Below are 19,259 nucleotides of genomic sequence, written 5' to 3' on the forward strand. Positions count from 1 at the left end.
AGGCTTTGTCTACAATTACTGTATTTGTCTAGGATTTTTCCAGTCTGCGGTTTCTCTACTTAGTATTTAAGCATTAGGAAAAATACCTGCTCAGTAGCAATTTGTACTTCACAGTTAAGTTAAGGTCTGCTTTAAGATATAAAAATTTAATTTGGCACCACCAAGCAGATCTTTATTTGGAAAATGTTTCTGGACTAATGCAACATGTCTTGGCTAACAGTAAATACATGATTCTTATGTTATAAGAACTAGTTGGTTCTTTTTTGCATTTTCATCAAGTGCTTGTATAAATCAAATCATAAAAATTGAGTAGTAGAAGAGTAGAGGGGAGTAAAGAGTTGTTTAATCTTACATGTGGATAGAATGGAAGAACAACTGAGCTGAAATACGGTGTGTCTCCCATTAGCTTACAAAGTGATTTGAAGCAGATAATGTTTCTGTACTTTAATTATAATGGGTGACATGTATTGAGCACTTACTAAATGCCAGACACATAATTTAGCATAGCATAACATATAACTAACTTTATTTATTTATTTATTTATAAAAATGTCATTCATTTAATTGACAGAGAGACAGCGAGAGAGGGAACACAAACAGGGGGAGTGAGAGAGAGAGAAGCAGTCTTCCTGCCAAGCAGAGAGCCCGATGTGGGTCTTGCTCCCAGATCCCCAGGATCATGACCTGAGCCAAAGACAGACGCTTAAAAACTGAGCGACCCAGGTGTTCCCGCATAACATAATTTAACATAACATAGTACAACATAATATAATTTAAATCCCACAATCTTATGATGTAGATGGTATTTTTATCCCCATTTTACAAAGCTGAGACTCAGGGAGACTAAATGAGATTCAGGATTCCCACAGTAAGTAGTGGGGCCAGGATTCAAATCTAGGTAGAAAACTCCAGAATTCATTTTCTGGCCTGCCTTGTAACTTTATGCAGCCCCCACACGCTCCATGAGTGGTCCCTTGTGGAGCTGCTCAGTGAAGCAGAGCCAAAGCCTTAGTCCACACACATGACCATCTTCCTGCTGTATAGCACATACATTTCCAAGTGCGAGGGATAAGGAATTGAGCCTGATGTATTTCTCGTAGGAGGGGACACATACATAAGTAGTGCATAATCACGCACAGGGTGGAGTTAGGCACACACACAGAGAAGGGAGCTGTCTGATTGCTCTGTATCTCTCCTGTCCATCCCTCTGACACTATGAGCTGGCACTGCTCTCTTCGCATCAGCTTATAGCACAGACTGGGCCTGTTTTGTTCTTCATCACTACATCCTGTTGAAGTAAGGAGGAAACAGTGTTACTTTGGAGATAGAAAAAGAGGCCCAGAAAGGTTAAGTGCTTTTCCTAGCGGCACAGTAAATCATTGGTACCAGAACAATAATTTAGGGCCACAGATGACAGTTAATTTCCTTGGTAGACTTCCTAGGAAATTGCACATTTCCCTGAAATTCTTCTAAGCCAAAATCCTTTTCCTCTTTCTTTCCTCATTTAACTCCTATCCTTTTCAAGCCTTTATGTTTTTCAAGCTTGCAAGTATGTGGGAAATTCTAGTTAGCAGACAGTGTGGTTATTGAAAGTAGATAACTTTCCTACTCTATGGTCATTGTTGCCTCCGGGGGGCCCCACAGTGGTAACCCAGGTGTGCTCTGTGTAGTGGCCTCCAGGGAAGGAGCTGTGATGCGACAGCTCTCAGGGCAGTGTCTGTGCCTGGGCCCAAGCCAGCAGCTCAGGGACCGGATGAAGTTGGTTTCATTTTTCATAGAACAGACTCTATTTAACCTCAGCTTAAGCAACATTTGCAAGGCAAGAAGAGAAAGTCTCATAACATGGTGGAGATGGTGGAGGTCTATGGATGTTTGTTGAATTATCTGTGCTAGTGCCCAGTGAGGGAGGAAGTACAGAGTGCACGCTCTTGACTTCCTTCTCAGAGCTGCCCTTTGGCATCCTGGGGAGTGCTTGCCCTTCGTGCTGTTTTCACATGTGAACTACCCCATTCGGAGATCAGGTTGGATAACTTTATATCTGTATCCCCCAGTATTTAATAAGACATTCTTTTTCCATTTCCCAAATGCCTAGTAAAGTGGTTCTTAACTTTTTTGGATCGGAGACTACTCAGAATTTACTGGGGCGCCTGGGAGGCTCAGTCAGTTAAGCATCTGCCTTTGGCTTAGGCCAGGTTCCTGGGATCCTGGGACCGAGCCCTGCGTTGAACTCCCTGCTGAGCAAGGAGCCTGCTTCTCCCTCTCCCTTTGCCATTCTCTCCTTACTCTCAAGTGAATAAACTTTTAAAAATCTTAGGAAAAAAAAAAGAATTTGGTGAGAGTGCTCTCTCTGGGGAAATACACAAACTTGCAGAATTTTGCATATTATTTTAAGGAGTTCATGGTTCTTTCCCCCCAAAAGCTGATCTGTGTGTGAGCTTTGGTGGGGGAGGAGGGAATAACCCTTTCTGTAGACTTTCCATAGTCACTGTTTTTAATATCTAAAGAAATACTGTTTTTTTTTTTAACAGGTAGGTTTTTTTTTTTTTTAAAACAGGTAGGGTTCATAGAAAAATGTGTTTAACGTTCTTCCAAATTGATGAAAAGTAACCATAGTATGCTTTAAGTCAGAATACATACGCATTGTGTTTCAGGAGATTTTTATCAAAACTTAAATTTAATAACAGTTGTCTCATATTTACTTTTGTCTCCCTCTTTTAAAGCTTGGTAAAATGCGGCTGACAATTCCATGCCGGGCCCTGACATGTTCTCATCTGCAGTGTTTTGATGCAACTCTCTATATTCAGATGAATGAGAAAAAACCAACCTGGGTTTGTCCTGTCTGTGATAAGAAGGCCCCGTATGAGCACCTTATCATTGATGGGTATGTCCATTTATTGTGTTTCCTTATACTGTGAGAAGACCGTCTGTTATTTGAATTTGTCTTCGTCAGGTTTAGGATGGAAATTCTGTAGGTAGTGTTTTCTGAGTAATATATTTTTAGGATTTTCCTGATTCTAGAAATCAGTTATTTTTAAAGTAAGTAATCCTGTGAGCATTTTTCCTTTCTAAGTCAATGTCCTCCTGTTTGGGGAGCGCACGCTTTACCATCTTTTGTCTCCTGACTTTCACCATTTAAAGTACCAGTGGTTCTGAGCAGGGTATGGTTATACCTGTTCCTCACGTGAATCCATCTACCCCTAGTCATGCAGACCATGTCAGAGAAAGAGTGAAAGCACTGAGAGAAACTCTAGCTAACTTAAGCTCATCCAAATTGAGCTTCTTAGTGGAAGTTAACCTGTTTTTGCAGATGTTTCTCGTGGTATTATACCTGTTCCCCCATCATAAGGGCTGCTAAAACTGATCAGCGTGCCGAATAGCAGCTTTCTTGGTTTTTCTCTTTCCTCTGAAATACTTGTCTTTGTCTTGTCTGCCTCCAGCATCACAACAATCAGGGTTTTTGTGGTGATTTTTTTTTTTTAACACTCCTGTGTTTTATCTGTCCTTCTAAACATCTTGTTGGAGTGTTTGTCTAAATGTACCCCTTATCCTCTAGCCTCCTTCTGTGTCCTTTTTGCCACTGAACAAAGATAAATTGTGGAAAGAAGGATCTTCTTGGTAGTTGCTGTACTCGCCAGCAAAACACTTAAGGCAGCTTATCTACAGCATTTGAGAAAACTCAGGAGTCTGAAGTTGTACCTTAGAAAGGGGATACATTTAGCAATACAGTGTCACCTAGAGCTTGAAAAATGGCAGACCAATCATGGGGAAAAAGTAAATGTGTCACTTAAATGTTTTATGTTTAATTGTTCAGAAGTGACAGTGATCACTAATAAATCTAAGTTAAGTAATATTTTACCAGTGCTTTTTATTACATAGCTTTAGATCCCTACCTCTATAAACTGGGATCGTTCTTTTTTTATTTTTTATTTTTGTTCTTTATTTTTAAAAGCCAGCGCACACATAAACGTTATCTATACACACATTTAAAGAGAAATGGGAAAACTTAGGAAAATAAAAGGGTTTCGTAGTGTATTTTCTGATTTTTGTTTTTCTAGAATTGTGAGAGTACAGTATTAATATTTTTTATCCGTTGGTTTCATTTCAGAATTTGACATTTCCACACATTTTTTGCAAATCTCATTTCTTAATATTGGCATGGTATTTTTCAAGGAGATGTACCGTTCAGTACCTATTTTTGTATGTATTGTTTCAATAAGATATGCTTACTGTGGACAGTTCGGATTATGCACAAGAATGTAAAGGAGAAATGATGTCGCCACTCAGAAATAACTGCTGTTCATGTACCATTCACACACAGAATTTTATTTTCACACTGTAGAATTTTATTTCCTTGGCCTCTTCCCTCTTTCTGTGACTATTTACCCTGTTCTTAAAAATCTTTGAGGGGCGCCTGGGTGGCTCAGTGGGTTAAGCCGCTGCCTTCGGCTCAGGTCATGATCGCAGGGTCCTGGGATCGAGCCCCGCATCGGGCTCTCTGCTCAGCCGGGAGCCTGCTTCCTTCTCTGCCTCTCTGCCTGCTTGTGATCTCTCTCTGTCAAATAAATAAATAAAATCTTTAAAAAAAAAAAAAATCTTTGAAAACCTCGTTGTTCATGGTTATGTAAGGTACCTTGTATAAGGTACTGTAATCTAAGTAATATTTCTCTAAAATAGGCCTCAATTTTGAGAACAAATAATTGTCTGTTCTCCTTTCTTCCTTCTTGTTTATACTTCTACCAAATGTAGGAGATCTGAATGTTTTTTGAACAGCAATACTTCTAGTCTGTTTTCATTTAGAATATGATATTCAGAGGACCACGTATTTTTTGTAGCTTGTTTATGGAAATCCTAAAGTACTGTACAGACTGCGATGAGATACAGTTTAAGGAGGATGGCTCTTGGGCACCTATGAGATCAAAAAAGGAAGTACAGGAAGTCTCTGCCTCTTACAATGGAGTTGATGGTGAGTTGATGGTTTTCCAGAAGGGTGGGGCCGTCTCCCTGCTGTGGTGTAGCCCTGCTTTTCAGTATTAAAACACATGTATTTCTGGGGGCACCTGGCTGGCTCAGTCAGCAGACCATGTGACACTTGATCTTGGGGTCATGAGTTTGAGCCTCATATCGGGAGCAGAGATTACTAAAAAAATAAAATAAGCTTTTTTTAAAAAGTATATATTTCTGAAAAACATAGCAGTTTATGGATAGCTCAGTAACTCTTATGAAATTATTGATTAAACATTCAGAAGTAGTAGAGAACTTTTAAATTCACGTTGCCAGCTTTTAAAATTTTGGGATATTGAAATTTAAAAGCAACATAATCTAGTAAGTCATTTCTAAGGTCATGCTTTTGAAATGGTATGCTTTTAAATTTTTTAAGAGATTTGGTAAAGATTCATGAACATTTCTTCCTTGTTTATGTTATTTTTCTGGTTTTTAGTATGCTTTTGCCAGAAGGAAACTATGACTTTTAAAAAATGTTACGATACATTTCTTAAGTATCCCGGGTACATATGTAATATATAGTATTTACCCTCAAGCTGCTTTTATTCTGAAATAGACATACGTTTTGATTGTTTGCCCTAATTCAGAATTGTCTTTCAAAAAAACAAAACGAAACAAGAAAACCCCTTTAACAACCAATAATAAATAGTATCTTTAAACTTAGGGGACCAGAGCTACTACTCTCTGACCCCAGCAATATTTTAAGTCTAAACTATAATTAATAAACTAATCCATAAGGGCACACTGAGGAAAAAAAGAGAGGTGTCATAGGTCTTTTTTGGCCTTGTGTTTGATCATTCCCACACAGGATGCTTGAGCTCCACATTGGAGCATCAGGTGGCTTCTCACCACCAGTCCTCAAATAAAAATAAGAAAGTAGAGGTGATTGACTTAACCATAGACAGTTCATCTGATGAAGAGGAGGAGGAGCCATCTGCCAAGAGGACCTGTCCTTCCCTGTCTCCCACATCACCACTAAATAATAAAGGGTAAGTACTGAGACTTTAAAAAGTCATTGTGAAAGTTAATTTGCAAGTACGATTTAAAAGATCTGCCAAAGAAAATGATTTTCAATGATTGTAAAACTTAACTTGGTAGTCAAAGAATAGGTTGTATTTTCCCCAGGTGTGTGATAATCTTGAGGGACTGGGATAGTGCATTCAAGGAGTCCCTTGGATACAGTATTTATCGTACCGAAAGGTATTCTAGTGCAGTGGTTCTCAAACTTCAGTGTACAGCAGAATTGCCCAGAGAGCTCATTAAGACACACATTGCTCCCCTATTCCCCCATGTCTGATTCAGGAGTAGAGACTGAGAAAACTTGTCTCTCTGATCAGTTCTTAGTGATCTTAATGCTGCTCGTAGGATTTAAAACATTTACTCAGGCTGGAAATGTATGCTATAAGATTAGTTCTGAGTTGAATCTTTCAAGTAGAAAACTGAGGAAGACCAGAGGAGTGCTTTAAGCTGGCCTCAGAGTGTGTGAGGTTTGCAGTGAAAGAAGTCAGAGCCTGAAGTTGCAGGGCACAATGCGTTCTGTTTTGCCAACTCATGTCCCATATTTGCCATTAGTCTCATACCAGTAATAGTGTACCTTGGTTATGCTTCAGTTCAGTTTAGCAAACAGTTATCTACTTTAGGTAAAACACCTTATGCTTAACATGGGTGATAATAATAATAATAATAATAAGTACAGTCCTAACCTTAAAGGTTTAACATTTTGTGGAGGATAGTAAAACACATAGCTAGCTCTAGCTGTACTCTTAAATAGACTCAGCCGCATGAGACACATTAGGGATTCTCAACAAAAAGTCTTCATGCTTTGCTGAGGCACAGTTGTGGCACACTAAAGGTGAATCTAGAAAGAGGTGTGCCCTTTTTTAGTTATGTGTCAGGAGAATGATGTAGCCTGTTGGAACTGAAAAGGAGCTATTAAAAAAAAAAATCTCCTTCCAATAAACAGTATGCCTGAAGAAGGAATGTTAAGTGGGAGAGGGCCTGATGTAAGGTTGCAAGGTTCAAGAGGAAAAGTTAACACCAAACCAAGAGCAGGCATTTCCATGTTTGGAGTGAAATAATTTTCAGGTTTGAGACTGATAAAAGATCTTCTATATGATATGAAAAAAGATCTTCTATATGAGAATATTTGTAATTACTTGAAAGGTAAAGTTGAAACAGCAAGAACATAATAGTGATAAATGTATCTCACTCATTAAAAAGTTTGACTGTTTCAGGAATCTTCATAATACGATCAAACCTGTTAAACAGGTTGGTATTTTCACTCTAGAGGAGCTTCACACACATCAGACAGCAGTAAAGACTTTAATAGCAGTATCGCTATTATAAAGGAAAAAAAAAAACGAATTCACTAATTCTACTTTAAGTCTTACTTCATGAAGAGTTAACCTCTGATGAAAGCATACCCTGATGGCTGCTACCCAACAAGCTTGACCTTGTTACTCCCTGATTTATTTTATAAATCTGATTGAGAAAAAAAGAGAGTCAAATGGCCAGAAGCTGGTATAGTTAGATATGGATAGACTCTTGATTCCAAGATATTTTGTATATCAAAGCATACTGTGACCAAATACATATTATTTCTTTAAATACCATAATTTGGGGCACCTGGGTGGCTCAGTGGGTTAAGCCGCTGCCTTCGGCTCAAGTCATGATCTCAGGGTCCTGGGATCCAGTCCCGCAGCGGGCTCTCTGCTCAGCAGGGAGCCTGCTTCCCTCTCTCTTTCTCTCTGCCTGCCTCTCTGCCTACTCTTTCTGTCAAATAAATAAATAAAATCTTAAAAAAAAAAAACTTAAAAAAAAAAGAATAAATACCATAATTTGGCAACATGAAAAGATACTTCATAAATCTGGGTGTATAAATACCTTGTAGATTAAATGCTCCTTTGTGTGTAAGTTAGTTTTACTCCTTAGAGTATTTTAGTACTCATACATATATGTGACCTGTGTGGTAGTTTCGCTCTCTTGACTATACATTTTTCCTTAAGAGAAACTTTTTTTAGTGTTTAGTGTTTCAATTCTTCAGGTATTTGCTTTGCTGTTTTTCCAAAAATAGTTTTATTACGTTTAGAAAATTATATTAGATGCATTAACTACTTCCTGAGCTTCCCAGTGAACAAGTAAACCCAGATACAATATTTACAAATGTCAGATCTTTCTCTGTTTTCAGATAAAAACAAGCAGCCTTGGGGCGCCTGGGTGGCTCGGTCGTTAAGCCTCTGCCTCTGGCTGAGGTCATGATCCCAGGTTCCTGGGATCGAGCCCTGCATCAGGCTCTCTGCTCCTCGGGCAGCCTGCTTGTCCCTTTCCCACTCCCCCTGCTTATATTCCCTCTCACTGTGTCTCTCTCTGTCAGATAAATAAATAAAATCTTAAACACACACACACACACACACACACACACACACACCCCCCTACACACACCCGTACACACATACACACACACACACCCTTACACACATACACACACACACACACACACACACACACACACACACACACCCCTACCTGAAAGTTTATGGCATGTTTAGAACGTTACAGCCATATTCAACACTAGTGGCCATTTTACAGTAATGACTAGCTGATAAATAAAAACCTAAACCCCGAGAATATTGTATTTGTTATTGTGCAGTGTAAAGGTGGAAATGCATTTTCAGAATATTACCACAAAATTGAAAAGAAAATTGCTAGCCAGGAATTAGAGGCAAACATTAGTAAATGTAAAACATTTTGTTGTCTTTAGCCACCAGGTGTTTAGTATTCATCCAGAAGTGGGTTTTTTTTGCTGTTTGGTATACCAAGATGTTTTAAAAGGCTGGCATTTCATCTGCTTTCTTCTCTCTTGTAATCCCTTAGGCATTGTCAGAGGAGATGGCTAATGGAAAGTGGTACTTCTTATAGATGTAAGAGGTTTAATTAAGTTTCCATTAGACAAAACATTTTTATGAGGTAGATGAGAGTCTATTTTATGCTTCATATTCCATTCATGAAAATATGGTAGATGGTCATAATTAGAACTCTGTTTCTAGACATCCAGCCTTGGCCTCTTTTGAAATATTCTGATCTTGCACTGCACCACTGAAATTGCATCACACACCAAGTATTTTTTATGAAGTTTTTGCAAGCAAAAAAGCAGCCTTTCTTTTCTCTTTATTTTCTAAAACATACATGCCTATTAGCCTCTTCTGTGATTGGGATAGGACATAAACCTTATGTTCACACTCAGAGCTGTTAGAATTCTTTTTCTTTACAAAATCATTTCAAGTCTTCCTTTTCTTTTTCATTTCTTTCTCTCTTTTTACTTAATTTTTTTGTAAAAAAAAAAAGAAGAAGAAGATGAAGATGATTCAGGGACGCCTGGGTAGCTCAGTCAGTTAAGCATCTTACTCTTGGTTTTGACACAGGTCATGATGTTGTGATCATGAGATCAAGCCCCTGTCTGGCTCCACACTCAGCGTGGAATCTGCTTGGGATTCTCTCGCCCTGTGCCCCTCCCCCATGCTCACTGGCTCACACACACTCTCTTTCTCTCTGGAATAAATAATAAATCTTTAAAAAAAAAAAAAAAGATAATTTAACTTCTCAACTACTGAAGCACTTCATGCTGTTCTTGCAGAATCCCTTTTTTTTGTCATTTCCCCACCCCCTACACACACAGTTCTGTTCTCCCTTTAAAACCTCTCCACCACCTGTTCATTTTGCAGTATCTCTTCTTGTCTGCCTCCTTCCGATCATTCAGCCGGCCTTGTATGCAAACAGTGTGCTGATGAGTGTGTGGGGCATTAGGGATACCAGGATAAATAGTTCCTTATCTCTGTTCCATAAAGCTTATACATCTGGGGGCCAGCTGTTAAATCCACTGCTCAGATTGCTACCGTCCCCCAGGCTTGTCTATATGTGTTTTTTTTTGCAAGGACATACCTATACTTTTTACCAGACAGCACTCAGTGCTTATTTTTAAAACGTTTCAGAATTGGAGCACCTGCGTAGTGCAGTCGTGAAGCCTCTGCCTTCAGCTCAGGTCATGATCCCAGGGTCCTGGGATCGAGCCCGTCGTCGGGCTCTCTGCTCAGGGAGAAGCCTGCTTCTCCCTCTCCCAACTCTCCCTGCTTATGTCTCTCTCCCTGTCAAATAAATTAAAAAAAAAAAAAAATCTTTAAAAAAAAAATTAATAAAAGTTTTCAGAATCTCAGCTGCCATAGATATCTTCCACTAATCTCTCAGTGGAGGGGCTCAGCCATGCATTCCGAAAGTGTAGATGAAGCAGCATGTGATTATGAATATCGGACATACCATTGCACCCATCCATTTCCCCCTGTAGCCCCTGCAAATGGCTACTGTGTATGCAGATTACTTCGTAGTCATTATGATAGTCTAAATTATATATTGCTTTGGTTGTCTTTTTATTTCCAGCACAAAAGATATGATTCGTTTTGTGAGATGCAGTCCCTTTGTTAAACCTAAAAGTTCAACTAACTCATGAAAATTATGCAAACCTTTCCTTCTTCTAGCATATTAAGTCTTCCACATCAAGCATCTCCAGTGTCCCGCACCCCAAGCCTCCCTGCTGTAGACACAAGCTACATTAATACATCCCTCATCCAAGACTACAGGCATCCTTTCCACATGACACCCATGCCTTATGACCTACAAGGTGAGTCACCAGTTCTTCTCTGTTGTCACATAGCATTATGAATACCTTTCATCTGCATAGTCTTCCTCCGGGTGAGTCTAAAGAAGGATGGAAAGATTGATAAAACGGGCTTGGGCTTAGGGAACTGGGGGAAGTGCATACTGTGATCTTAAATAAATAGAGGTCTAGTTTCTTGTTTGTACCTTTATCAGTAGCTAGTGCTTTACTGTCAGTAGTGAAAATTGTGTGATGATCTTTAGGTTTTGTGAGCTTCAGAATAGTCTGCAGGTTGTTTTGGGGTGACTCTCTGTATATTGCTTTGAATTTTGATATTTATGAAAATTATTCATTGTTCCCTCCCTGGATCCAGTTATAATGCAACAGGCATGTGGGTAACTCTGTTGTGTTATCTTTAAAATAGTGCTGAATTGAGATATTGACAGTTTTAACTTTTGTTCCAGTGAACCTGATTCTTCCTTTTAAAAGTAGTTTGAAATGTCAGCGTACTCATTGCACAATGTATTCTGAGTTGATAATAATCATTTACATTATCACAAAATTATTAGTTCTCTTATATCTTTGTAATTTAATAATTTGTATATCTAGGAAGATTTTTATTTAAAAAAGCTGTACGTACCCATTGTGGAAAAATCAATACAAAAAATGTAAACTGGGAGTTGTCCTCCACCCCTCCGCCTACAGACGAATTCGGTGCAGATTCCCAGAAGCTGAGTTAGTTCAGTAGGTTCTTAGTGATTGTTAGGAGTACCCTGTTTGAGCTCTGTCCAATAGCACTTTCCTCGGGGAGGGAGATGTTATAATTGATAGTGACCATTAGCCCCATATGGTTATTGGGCATTTGAAACATAGGCTAGTGTGATTGAAGAACTGAGTGTTTCATTTTATTTCATCTTAATAAATGTAGATACCCACATCATGTGGCTAAGGGTAGCCCTGTTTTTCACGTAGGTTACTGCCAGATCTCACTGTCAGGAACCACAGTGTTATCCATTTTGCAGGTCCTCATGTTATCTGTTCCAGTGTAGATAGTGGATGGATCCCCATAGCATTTGTGGTGTTGTCATATTTTTCACTACATCTGCTCGTTGTCCTTTCCCCCAAGTTGAGATCTCATAATAAAGCATTTTATTCACATGGATTTTCTTGTTCTTCATTACATTTTGCATTGAGTGATATGGACAAGAGTAGGAATTAAAGAAGGGGCAGCCAGGAATCAGATCTGGCCCTTCTGTGATGCACCACTCCAGCAGCGAGGCACCCCCACCCCTACCCCGCAAATCTGTTTTCCTCCCTTCTGCTGCCAGAGGGTCTCTGAGTTAGAATCTGGTAAGGTAGTGGTGAGTGGGCAAATTTGAGAAAGAAAAAGAAAATCTGTGCTCCAGGTTGCTGAAATTTTTCTGTGTAAAACTTGTCTCACCCACAAAATGAAGCCAGAAATAATGTCCTACCTCGTAGGTGCTTGCGAGGAGTAAATTCGAGTAGTTTGAAATGTTACTTAAGAGGAGTCGATGAGAACGTTTGGTGAAAAGTGCTCCATCAGTGTAAGGGATCAGTGTTGGATCCAGCAGGGCAGCTGTGGCCCAGATTGCACAAATGGAGTTACAAAGCGGGCACGTCATGACTAGAACTTGGACTTCAGCCTTGGTAATCTAGAGATGAGAGAGATGTACAACATTCAGCTCCACTCTTCTTATTTAACTTCTAAATGACTTTCGAATTAGCATTTTAAGATTTTTGTTTATTTCTGGAGTATTAGGGGCATTAGGGAGGGTATTTTCTTTTGTTTTTCAAAACTAAAATAATTTTTTTTCTCACAGGATTAGATTTCTTTCCTTTCTTATCAGGAGACAATCAGGTATGTTATATGAGAAAAATGCTGTTGTTTTAATCGCACATTGGAATATTTATAAGTATAATATGTAGCTGAGAGAGAAGATAAATTTCTTGGCAAGTTCAGAGTAGCCCTAATTATTATTGTTAAGGTTTTATGAATTTAAATAAAAATACCCTTGTTTCTACTGTGTCGGAGTATATAGTAGGAACAGTATCTATTTGTTGGTTCCCCAATAATTTTTTTAATAAAGAAACAGGGCAATAAATCAGCTGGTAAATTCTTGGCCAAATATCTCCATAAGAGAAAGAGGGTCAACTGTCTTCTTTCCTGCTGCTTCTGAGCATATGCCTCTTTGGAAATAGAATTTTGAGAACCCTTTGTATTACAAATTAAAACAAACAAACAAACAAAAACTAGCAGTTTTATGTTGGTATTACCCCTGCCCCAGTTTAAAATACAGAAATGTCTCTCAAGTTCAAGGATGTGATTATTACTTAAGGACATCTCATTCTGCGAAATGTTTTATTAGGTATTTCAGACATAGCAGATGTGCTGTATATATTAAATTTAGGACTCTGGGGATGCATGGGTGACTCAGTTGGTTAAGTGTCTGTCTTCAGCTCAGGTCATGATCTCTCAGGGTCCTGGGATCAAACCCCACGTGGGGAGCCTGCTTCTCCCTCGCCCTCTGCCTGCCACTCCCCCTGTTTGTACTCTCACTCTCTCTGTCAAATACATTTTTTAAAAGATCTTTTTAAATTTAGGACTCTGTTCTGCCGAGAAGAAGGTTTATGAATTAGAACTGATGGGTTTTGTGTCTTCTGTTCCCCACCCCCCAGCATTATAACACGTCCCTCCTGGCTGCCGCCGCCGCAGCAGTGTCAGATGATCAAGACCTCTTACACTCGTCTCGGTTTTTCCCGTATACCTCCTCGCAGATGTTTCTCGATCAGTTAAGTGCAGGAGGCAGTACTTCTCTGCCAACCACCAATGGAAGCAGTAGTGGCAGTAACAGCAGCCTCGTGTCCTCCAACAGCCTGCGGGAGAGCCATAGCCACACCGTTGCAAACAGGAGCAGCACGGACACAGCATCCATCTTCGGCATCATACCAGACATTATTTCATTGGACTGATTCCCTTGCCCCTGCTGCTCCCGCCCCCACCCCAGATTAAATGAACTTGGCAGAAAGAAGAGAACTTTGTGCTATGTTTTACCTTATTCTGTTTAGAAAAGTACACAAGCGTGTTTTTTTTCCTTTTTTTAGGGAAAAAATTAAAAGAAATGTACAGAGAACAAAACTATATTTTCAGTTTTACTTTTGTATATAAATCTAAGACTGCCTGTCTGATAAAACACTTGTAAAAAACAAAAAACAAAAAACAAAAAAAAAAAAGGAAAGAAAAGAAAAGAAAAAAAGAAAAAAAAACAGTACCCACAAACCACCTTCAGTTCATTTTTTTCCTGGATTCTAAACATTTTTTTCCATCATTTGTCCTATGGTTTTGGTTTTATTTTACTTCAATGGCATTATTTTATTTGCAATAACAGAAAAGGAATTGCATGTATGAAGTTTCAAATTGTGGGCTTTTCTTCGTTGTGGGGAGGGAGCTGGGGGGATAGTTTTCATTTCCATTTTCTAAAAAGGACAGACTTGGATTCTGTTTGTGTGTGCGCATATTTTATCCAGCCTTAAGTTATAAATCTCATCTGTCCCACTGCATTCCCTGTGTTTTTTTCAGGACCTAGCTCGTGGGGGTGTGTTCAGTGTGTGTGTCTGTGTATATTTTTCTGTTGTTACTGTTCCTTCTCCCAAGTTTGCATTCAGTTGATAAATCAGTTGCCTGCTTCTTTCAAAGTGCTTTGAAGGTCTTGAACTCACATATGAGCATCTTTATTGATATCCCAAGTGCATGTTCTCCATCACATATTCTCTCTTATTTGCTAGATACCCCCTGAGAATATGTTTTAGAGATTTGGAGTAAAGCTGTCTGGATAAGGAGTAGGCTTGGCAGACCTGTGAATAATACACTTTAGTCTAGTTCTTTCTTCTAAATTTGGATTGCCAGTATTATGTATTTAAACCAAGTCTGTGAACACCTGCCTTTTGGCCACAGGGTAACAAGTTTTCATGTAAGATCTTCATGCCAAAGTAGGAAGTAAAAATAGCTTAGAAAGTTGTGTTGGGTGTCTTGTGCAGCTGACAGAGGTAAGGTTACATCACCTCGAAAAAGAAAGACAGTTATCCTAAAAGTAAATTCTCTTTGGAAAATACAGTGTACCACGCATGTCAATCTAGAAATCCACTATCTGATAAACAGTTGAAATGCGAAATAGGCTTGATCCTTGGTCATTTTTACTCTCTGGATCTGAGTGTACTTCTGTTCTTAGCCTAGCTATCTTGTTTGTTTTGTTTTTTCTCACCTTTTAAAGAAAAGCATGACATAGGAAGTCAGTTCTTTGTTACTTTCTTTGTTACTTTCTTTCTTTCTTTAGAATTCATGGATCAATCTGATCTATTTATTAATAATGGAACATGTAAATAGAGTGAGAACTGTCTTTCAGGAGATGAGTGTGGGTTGGAGGGAAGGAAGGTGGTTCTACCTGTGTCCCAAAATCCTCATTAGAGAAGGTGTGATGTTCTTCAGGGAGCACCTGAGGGTGTGGAAAGTATCTTCTAGCTGATGGAGAGGTTTAGCTGGTTTAACAGAAAAGATACAAAGAAGGAAGGGGCGTAACAATTACCAGTTTCCCAGGCTGGATCTTTGTATCACAGCTGTTCAGGTTCTCAGAGTTGTTGAAGGACCACCTTTGTGTATAAAAGTGTTTCAACCTTGCAGTGGTAACAAAGTGACCTACTTTTTCCAGGTAGAATTCAAGATGGCTGTATCTTCAGTTGTATGATAAAATTAACGGTTCACATGACTGTGTGGCATCTAAAAATAATACCTGTTTTTACAGCATCTCTCTGCCACTAAATTGTTGACTTGAATTTTGAAAAACAAGTTGGTGTTGATATGTATATGTGTGTGTGTATATATGTATTTATAGACAAGTGTGAGTGACACGTGAGTTATATAGTCTTCCCTACGCATGTGTATTCCACACATACATGGCTGAGTTATAGTCACTAAACAATCTGCAATAAAAAACAAAAGATTCATTGTCAGTGAAAACAGGAATTAGTTAAGTTTTTTAATGAATATGCTATTATGGTGAGTAAACTCTTTAAGAACTCGCATCACTATATTAACTTAGGCAATACTTAATGGTACCATAATTTGTGTCTAAATTCAGATTGGGTTAGAAATCACTCAAGTTGTGGGGTGTTGCTTCTTATTTCACACTGTAATAGGAAACATTTCTGTTAATTCACCTACCTAAAATGAATAGTTTTCTGTATTCTCTTTTTTTGTTTTTCTGTCGTTGTTAGTAGTCTCAAAATTCTGATCAATAACTTTGTGTATGATGCTGAATTCCAAACTCTGAATGATCCAGTTGAAAACCCATCCTTCTCCTTTCTTCAGCCCGGTTTTGGGGATAGTGAGTTTCCCTCAGTGCCCTGCATTATACCGACCTAAGGGAAGAACAGGTAATAGGGAGAAAGAAATGTCTGGTGGCTTTGGTCATGTCTCCACAAGAGAAATGAACTATTTGATTGTCTTTTGATGTTAGTTCATTCCACTCTAAGGACTTTGTTTCTTTGGAAAGTTGTTGACTTTCCCAGGCGTTGGATGAGTGGTAGCTATCAGTCTGTTGGTCTTGTGGTCGATACTGGTCAGTCAGACTGTCATGATCTGTACTAGTTACTGGTGGAGTCACGCACTGCACTGTACTCTTCTAAGTTAAAAGAAGTGCATGGTCATTTGGTCTATTTTTTCCTTAGCCTGCCCTTACTCCCCCACCCACACCAACACTGACATGCTGTCTGCGGACAAATAGCGACTCTTAGAGACTTTTGGCAAGTTGCCACCATCCCCTTGCCTTGGTCATTCATAATAGGTGTGCATACGATTGTGTTTCTGTACAGTACTCTCTGTGTGGGTGTGTGTGTGTGTGTGTATACATGCACACATCTTTGATAAAATAGCTGTTTGACTTAGCAGGGTTGAAGTGGCTTTTAATTATTTTGTGGGCATTATTGGACACATCTTTTTAAAACAATCTGAACCTTAACCATACCACACTTGGTTGACTAATTTATTTTGAGCATTAAAATTTTTCTTCTGTTAATTGAGATGTTACCACATTTCTGTATCATTACTGACTTAAGAAAGATTGCACTTAATCTTCTGATAAATGTGATTTCCTGGCAGATTTTCCGTAGAGACAAATGTCTGAAACTGAATGAAAATATATCCCGATTTTAAATGCGCTAATTGTGGAAAGAACGTTTTTAAACAATTCCAAGTTAAATACATAAGACGCTTCAAGATCTTCAGGACTTTAAAGCACATTTAAAATTATTTTAGTAAGGATTTTGTTTTATCAATACATGTTGAATTGTTTTTTAATTAAAAAAAAAACACACAAAGCTTAGATTTCAGAAAGAGGGAGGGAGAATAGCTGGTGGTCCCAGAGTGTGCTGCTGTTAATTGTTTAACTAACAAAGGGGAAATGTATATAAGCAGATATAAAAGTTACCATAAATTCCATGAACTTAAATCTGTGATTCATTGCCTTAAAACTTTCTCTCTTAGAAATTTCCATACCGCATGCCAAACCAGTAAAATGGCTTTTAAAAATGTATAGTAGACCAATGTCAGTTTGTATAAAAGTACCAAGTGAAAATATTTATTACATGCATTGGAAAAAAAATTGTTTACCTATTGAATGTTACCTGTTTATGTAGAGCTCTTTAGATGTAATAAAAGAAAAGCCTTCAGTTAATTTGTCTTTTGTAAAATATACTGTGGGTATTCAAGGGACAATCCCTGTGAGAAAAATGGTAACGCTTTGTGCTTCCAAAGCACCTTTCATCCAGAGATTTCAAAGCATGGCAATTAACTAATTCTCTCGCAACATGCTTTGAGGTAAGTAATGCATATACAGCCATCGTTCCCCTTTCTTACTGAAATATGGCAAGCTTTGTACTGAACCATAGCATCTGTTTAGTTTTAAATCTGTTTGGTAATCTGCAGTGTGAGTGCTAAGAGCAGTGTGGCCTTTTTTGTAAACAACTCTAGGTGCTAAGTAAACCAACTGGAATTTCAGGAATGAACAAGAAACCTGGACTTACTGTAGTGCAAAAAGCCTTTCCTGGGGTAGAGGTTTACATCAGGACGTGTTGCAGGATCTTAGAATCCTAGCCACCACTTACCCTTAATTGGGAGCACTGAGTCAGGGAAGATAGCCACAGGTGCTGATGGCCGCTGCACGCCACTTAGGTGCTTTGGGCAAACTGTGCTTTGGATTCCTATTTGGCAACTCAGATGATTAATAAAACTTGCTTTAAAACCATCCTGGGACCATTCAGTGACAGAGACATTTTTAAAAAGCCTTGAGGGCAAGTACCCTTGTTTATTCTGGCCCAGAACTTCCTTTTCCTGTCCCTCCAACTCCTGGGTATCCCTGTCTTGTCCGTGGTGTTCAGCTCAGCTGTGCAGGACTTGCTTCTTAATGTCCATCATGAGTCAGAAAGAGATGTGTGGGCAGGCCCCTTAAGCCTTCCCTGAAAGTGAAATGCAGCGTTTCTCGATGGGGTGTACGAGGAGCCTTTGACTTAATGGAAGTTTAAGCACCAGTGTGTGCCCCACCCCCACTTCGGCCTCTAGAAGAGTCCTGGGAGTAGCCCTAACGATTAAGTACTTCTATTCATGTATTCTTGAAAAAAGGCCATACAAGAGTGTAAGCCTCAGACAGCGCAAAACCTGGATGTGCCCTTGCACCGTGTGAGCCTGGGCTCCCCCAGCCAGATGGTCATGACCTCACCTGCTTAATGTCTGAGCCACTTGCTGCCTGCCTCCTACAGGACCTTTCTGTAGCTCCTAGGAATTCCTGCTCACCCCCTCTGGCAGTTACACTGCTGGGAAAATGAAAGTCTCCTTTCTGAGGACCCTGGTTAGGTCTGAAAGCTACAGCATCGTGAGATAATTGGCAGATTATCTGATCTGCCCCATCAGTCTCCTGCAGTTTCCCTGGTGCTTAGCCCTTAGATTTGTGTTTTGTGTAGCCTCCCAAAAGACACTCCTCCCTCTTCATTTCATTTTCTTTTTCTTGAGCCACTAAGGCACCAGTAAAAGCCACAGCCTAGAGAGCCCAATTTTGAGACATATAAGGATGAAGATCTTTGTACTTAGAGCTCTGGCCTCTGCCTGCTTAACGTGCTGGTGTGGGACTCCAGCCCTTTTTAGGGCTGTGCTGACAGTACCAACAGGATCCACAAATGTATGAGCACACAAGCAGTGCCGGCCTGGCCCCTCCTGGTTGCAAACCTCACTGAAAACCCTGCTCGAGCTGGAAGAGGTCCCAGTGGGGCTCTTGCTGTATCCTGGCCATGGCCTGTTCCATCCCTTTATTTATATCTCTGATCAATTTGGCCCACCATCCTAGTGCTGTGACTCTCTCTGATAACAGGAGAGCTCAAAACAGACAGGAGCTCCTCCAGCTCCGCAAGGCTCTGATGAAGGCAGGAGGTCACATCTGGTGGCCTGTAGTGTAGGTTGCAAAGTCCCATCGCCCTCCCTGCCGTCTAGCTGATGCCTCTTGTAACATGACCGTGTTCACTCTGTACTCTGTGTTTATGAATGAATATC

At 39.5% G+C, this 19,259-nt stretch overlaps 1 protein-coding gene across 3 annotated transcripts in view; it reads left to right on the forward strand.

Moving 5' to 3' along the window:
* The window catches only part of PIAS1 (protein inhibitor of activated STAT 1), a 119,968-nt gene extending 106,058 nt beyond the window's left edge, over positions 1-13,910 (forward strand). Inside the window, exons 9-14 of one of the 3 annotated variants that reach the window (XM_032343003.1) lie at positions 2,721-2,881; positions 4,833-4,963; positions 5,810-5,990; positions 10,530-10,672; positions 12,490-12,527; positions 13,346-13,910. In XM_032343003.1, the coding sequence (XP_032198894.1) occupies positions 2,721-2,881; positions 4,833-4,963; positions 5,810-5,990; positions 10,530-10,672; positions 12,490-12,527; positions 13,346-13,639 (948 nt within the window). In that variant the 3' untranslated portion in view covers positions 13,640-13,910. The remainder of the gene's footprint in view (positions 1-2,720; positions 2,882-4,832; positions 4,964-5,809; positions 5,991-10,529; positions 10,673-12,489; positions 12,528-13,345) is intronic. The other 2 variants (XM_032343004.1, XM_032343005.1) reach the window with 2 other exon arrangements.
* Positions 13,911-19,259: the final 5,349 nt, after the last annotated feature.

Source organism: Mustela erminea, chromosome 5, assembly GCF_009829155.1.
Source record: "Mustela erminea isolate mMusErm1 chromosome 5, mMusErm1.Pri, whole genome shotgun sequence".
NCBI lineage: Eukaryota > Metazoa > Chordata > Mammalia > Carnivora > Mustelidae > Mustela > Mustela erminea.